The sequence below is a fragment of the Myodes glareolus genome, chromosome 2 (genome assembly GCF_982192425.1).
Source record: "Myodes glareolus chromosome 2, mMyoGla1.1, whole genome shotgun sequence".
In the NCBI taxonomy this organism is placed as follows: domain Eukaryota; kingdom Metazoa; phylum Chordata; class Mammalia; order Rodentia; family Cricetidae; genus Myodes; species Myodes glareolus.
This window is the reverse complement of record NC_142027.1, coordinates 106,419,800-106,425,036: the sequence shown is the minus strand read 5'-3', so window position 1 is coordinate 106,425,036 and position 5,237 is coordinate 106,419,800. Positions and strand designations below refer to the sequence as shown.

General features: G+C 48.9%; 1 protein-coding gene across 1 annotated transcript; it reads right to left on the bottom strand.

The window, feature by feature from the left end:
• Positions 1–896: 896 nt before the first annotated feature.
• LOC148123105 (ral guanine nucleotide dissociation stimulator-like) lies at positions 897–2,888 on the bottom strand. Its single transcript, XM_087897545.1, has 4 exons — positions 2,713–2,888; positions 2,329–2,525; positions 1,699–1,746; positions 897–1,259 (listed from the first exon to the last, which is right to left on the bottom strand). Exons 1-4 carry the CDS (start codon positions 2,818–2,820, stop codon positions 953–955), a joined length of 660 nt encoding a protein of 219 aa, XP_087753671.1. The 5' UTR covers positions 2,821–2,888; the 3' UTR covers positions 897–952.
• Between the last annotated feature and the right edge of the window lie 2,349 nt (positions 2,889–5,237).

Below are 5,237 nucleotides of genomic sequence, written 5' to 3'. Positions count from 1 at the left end.
TTTTTCCCTCTACTGCCAAATCCATGATCTCAGTGTCCTCTTGGGGTTGGAGATCTCCCCGCTGCCCTGCCACAGAAGGTGGTCTAGGATACGGCATCTCTGACTTCTCTGTGGCGTCCAGTACTGGGGCTACTGGTGTTGTTGCCCTGCTGAACCCACGATCTAAGGACAGAAAGAGATGGACCATTAGTAGAGGCAGCCTGGAAGTTTCCAGGATCGGGTGGCCTTTCCAGAGGTGGCCTTGCGGGACACACAAGGCCTGATCATGGAAGAGAATCCCCACTCCACTCTCCCTTCAACAAGATAGGCATCTGACTGGTGTCCTGTAGTTGCTTTTTATCTTTGTTGATTTTATTTTTTTATCTACTCTTTGGCAGCCCATCACTAAGCTCCCAGATAAATATCCAGAGATGTATTTATTTTTATGAATGGAAGGCATCAGCATAGCTTTTGTCTATTCTGCTTTCCTAACATAAATTATCCTGTTTAAATGATTTGCCTCTGGGAATTTTATCTTTCTTCAATATATCCTTCTCTCTTTCTTACTCCGTGGATGACTATGTGGCTGTGTGGCTGTGTGGCTGTGTTGCTGTGTGGCTGTGTGGCTATGTGGCTGTGTGGCTGTGTGGTTGTGTGGCGGTGCGACTGTGCGGCTGTGTGGCTGTATGGCTGGATCCTGGCATCCTCCTCTCCTTCTTTTCATTTTCTCACTCCTTGCTCTCTTCCCTAGTTTTCTCCTCTTATCTATTCTCTCTTCCTGTCTGCCCCACCAACTTCTCTCTGCTGCTTAACTATTGATCATCCAGCTTCTTATTAGATCAATCAGGTGTTTCAGGCAGGCAAAGTGACAAGGCTTTACGGAGCTAAACGAATGCAACATAAAAGAATGCGACACGTCTTTGCATCATTAGACATAAATTCCACAGAAAAAACAAATGTAACACATTTTAAACTAATATTGCACAACAGTGTTCAACTCTACTTCCAGGTCAAGGCTTCCGGAGAATTCCCTGGTGGAACCCAACACTGAAACTACTTCCAACCTCCTACTTCTGGCCTCCTCATCTGCCTCAAACGTTTTCATGGACAACTGTGCCTCCAGCCGTTCCATGAGCTCATGGACACGGAACTCGGAGAATGCAGCAGGCAGGTTCTGGTGCAGGTAGTCCACGACTGTCCTCAAAAGCAATCGATCCCGAGACATCCTAAAATCGTGGGACTTTTGTTGCATCCAGAGTATCAGAAAGAGTAGCAGGCCACTGCAGGAAAAAGCGGGTTTGCAGAAATAGAGTCAGAAGTCCCGGTGGCCTCTTTCCATCAACAAGGCAGCGGTCCCTCAGATGGGGAAAAGCCCACGTGCTTTGGGGCATAGTGGTCAGGAGTGAGGGGCTCTATGGAGAGGGCCCCAGACACTTTCTGTGCCTTGGAGGACAGAATGGGCTAACTGGACTGCGCTGTGGTGGGGATGGATTCCCCTAGGGCCCTTGAGCTTCATCCTTCCTTCTGTTCCTCAGAACCAAGGCTATCACTGGAGATCTCTGTATTTCTCCACCTACACGTGAAGTCCCTGCTACCATCCTCTATGCGGATCCGAAGAGGAAGGTTACTGGTAATGGCTTAGTCCTCAACCCTGGCCACCCCAGACCTCCCACTCTGCAGCTGGCCTCTTACCTCCCTTGTCACCCAAAGCCCACTCACCTGTTTATATGGTATTCATCCAAAAAGAAAGCATGATCCGATGCATACCTGTGGCATTTGATGAGGGTGTCACCAATAAAGTCATATGACCCCAACCCACCCAGAGATCTAGAGGGAGCTCTTGAATCCGGCATGGGAATAGAAGCAAGGGAGTGGGTTAGAGTACAGGGGGCTCTTTGTACTCTTCTGACTTCCATGCTGAGGGCCTGGGAATGAGACTCTGGTCACAGATCTTTAGGGCATGAAAGCAATGGGTAGAACCCAAGCTGCCCCTTTTCAGGTTTCTTGGGTTTACAGGGTTTCCTTGGGCCCCTGCAGGGATCCTTTCTGGCTCCATTTATCCCATATAACCTTATTCCTTAGAGCCTTCTTTCCTAATGGGAAAAGAGGCTTTGCTCAAGGTGTAAGAACGAGTAGTGTTGGACACTACTTGGGTAAATATCACAAACTCGATTCATCTCCTCGCCCTCAATCTATGCCATGTCAATCGGAAGAGACAGGCAGGAGAATAACTCTACCAGGACACAATTGTACTTCTCCTAGGAGAGCACACAGGCCTGGAGAAGAGCAATGTCCTCCTAGAACCAAACCAGGAGGCGCGAGGGTGGGAACTCAGGTGTAACCACTCACATAATCAATTTCGCTATTAATTCCAGCAGCTCCCAGGTGGTGGCAAGAGCAGGGTACACAGTAATAAAAGTATAGACGAAGTCACGCTGTCCCTTCCTCACAGCGGTGGGTAGGTAGCGCACCACTTTCTTTAGGAAGTTCGGATCCTCATAGTCAAACTTCAGGGCTTTAAAGAGGCGGTGCAGCTCCTTTTGACCCTGAGGAAGGACCAAGAGAGGAAAGAGCTTCAAGTGTGGAAACGTTGAGAGACATCCCCAATCCGTTACCACGCACTGGGCATAAAGAATGTTCCTCAGTGTTCTCACAGGATCACACCACCAGGCAGGGATTGCAGTGGATTAGGGGGACCAGAAAGGATTCCTGCTCCAGGCTGGCCTGTCTTACCTGGTCTTCCATGTTCGGAGGTGAAGAGAGGTATGTGAGAAGACACACCAATCGTCCCCAAAGACGGCCAAAGAGACCACCCTTGCCTTTTTTTGCGGCGTGAGCCATGAGATTTCCTAAAACAGGAAAACATGCTTAGTCTTTGAGTGCTTCAGCACAAGTGAGTCAGCCTCAACTGTGAGGCTGCTGCCCGCCTCTAGCTACCTGGCAACCAGAATGCCAAGTTACATCTGGACCATTGTGAGGAAAGTGAGAACACTTCCTGGGGCCTCCAGCCTGAGCCTCCTCCACATAGGCTTTCTCTAGCACTGGCCGGGGCTGCCAACTGCTCTCCTCTGCCTTTGCGTGTGCACAGTGTGTCACAGAGATGTTCATATGCTCACAGCCCCGAGTTGTTGGAACTCTTTGGGGAAGGATTAAAACATGTGGTCTTGGAGTAAGTGTGTCACTGGGAGTAAGCTCTGAGGTTCTAAAGCCTATGACAGGTCAAATCTCTTTCTCCCTGCCTCCTTTCTGTGGATGAGATGCTCACTGACACATATTCTTTACAGTATTATCCAGATTAATCCCACCATTCTGAGAAGGTCCTCTGTGCTATCCATCTTTTCAGTTGGGTTGCAGGTGTTCAAATACGTGAGCCCAGAGCGGAACATTTCCCATTCAAACCGAGACACACCATAGACCAACCTGATAAGCCACTGAGTTTACCCAAATCCGTTTCAGAAGCACAGGTGAAGGGTTACAGAGCAGGGAGCCCTTGAAGGCAGCTGCGTGCCCGCACAGCCCGTCACAGACTGGGCACTGACTCCTAAGAGCTGCGACTGTAGTGATCTTTGCTGCACTTGCATAGGACCAGCCAGGGCAGGGTCGCTTTGCCACCAGTTGTTTACACATCTGTAACCTTGGGTGGGGTGGGGATGGACCTTGGGTCAGCTTTAAGTTGAGCTATGTGAAGCTGGCCTAAGAGGTCAGGAGACAGAGAGAAAAACCTCATATACATCTCAGCAGCCCACTTGACATTCCATTTTCACCTCTAACCCTTGTTTGGAGCCTGTTCCCTGATTGCACCCTCCCCTCATTAACTCTTTCTTGCACTCAGACCTTTTGTTCTCCCAAGGATCAACTGTTCTTTGGCTGACTATGGTGGTGCACATCTGTAATTCCACCATATAGGGGATTGAAGCTCAGATGGGAGGATCTGGATGACAAGGAAGGCGCTTTCCAAGGCAGCCAGCACTGCATAGTGGGACCCTGTGTGGTCAGTGCCCCTCAGAATCATTTTCTGTGTGTATTTCCATGTTCTTGCTTCAGCTCCACTGAGCTTTCTGTCTGCTTGACAGTTGATCACACTTCCCTGGTCACAACAGCTTGAGTGTATTTTGATTTCAGGAATGACCTAGGGTCGGTCTCTCTCTCTCTCTCTCTCTGTCTCTCTCTCTCTGTCTCTCTGTCTCTCTGTCTCTCTCTCTCTGTGTGTGTGTGTGTGTGTGTGTGTGTGTATGTGTGTGTATGTGCATGTGTGTGCGGGCGTGTGTGCATCTATGTCTCTTTGTCTGTTTGTGTGTGTGTATGTATGTGTGTGAACACCTATGTAGGTATGTGTGTGTGCATGTGTGTTTGTGGACAGGTAGGGGTGTATGTGGGTGGAAACAGGAATTTGGCACTCTGTGCCTTCCATAGTCCCTGCACTCTTAGTTTCATTGAACCACGTTCTGTCACTGAACAGCTCACCAACTGGGAAAACTGTCTGACCAGTGAACCCTGTTGCCCTGCTGTCTCCTCGGGTGTCTTTGCTTTCTTTCTGCTTGTTGTGATAGAATACTGACCTAAAATACCTTCAGAAAAGCACACATTTCTTTCATCTTGCAGATTAATGTCCACCGTGAATGGAAGCCATGGCAGAAACTCAGAAAGCAACCTAGAGGCAGGAATGGAAGCAGGAGGAACCCTGCATATAGGATTGTTCCTCATGGCTTGCCCAGCTTGCTTTTTTTATACCACCCAAAGTGACCAGTGCAGGGTGGCATGATCCATAGAGGGTTGTTTTTCCCAAATGAAGCACTGATCAAAAACACGCTACATATTTGGCTTCAGGTCACTCTGATGGAGGAATTTTCTGGACTAAGGTTCCCTCTTCGCAATGACCTTTCTTTGTATCAAATTGAAGACAATGAAAGAAAGAGAGAGGGAGGGAGGAAGGGAGGGAGGGAAGGAGGAAGGAAGGAAGGAAGGAAGGAAGGAAGGAAGGAAGGAAGGGAGGAAGGAAGGAATTTCTAGCATATAGGGTAAGAGATGCACTCAACCATGCTAATTTTTACAAATACGAGTGCTGGGTTTCCCCTTTAGGTCCCTGTGCTTTCTCAGCAGGCAGCACACGGAAACCATCTCCCTATCTTCGATCTGTGTTGTTTTCAGGGTCCATCAGACCTGCATAGGGACAGTGACATAAGTGTTCCCACTGCTGTCCATAGTAACTGCACAGGGACAGTGACATGAGCGTTCCCACTGCTGTCCATAGTCCTGTG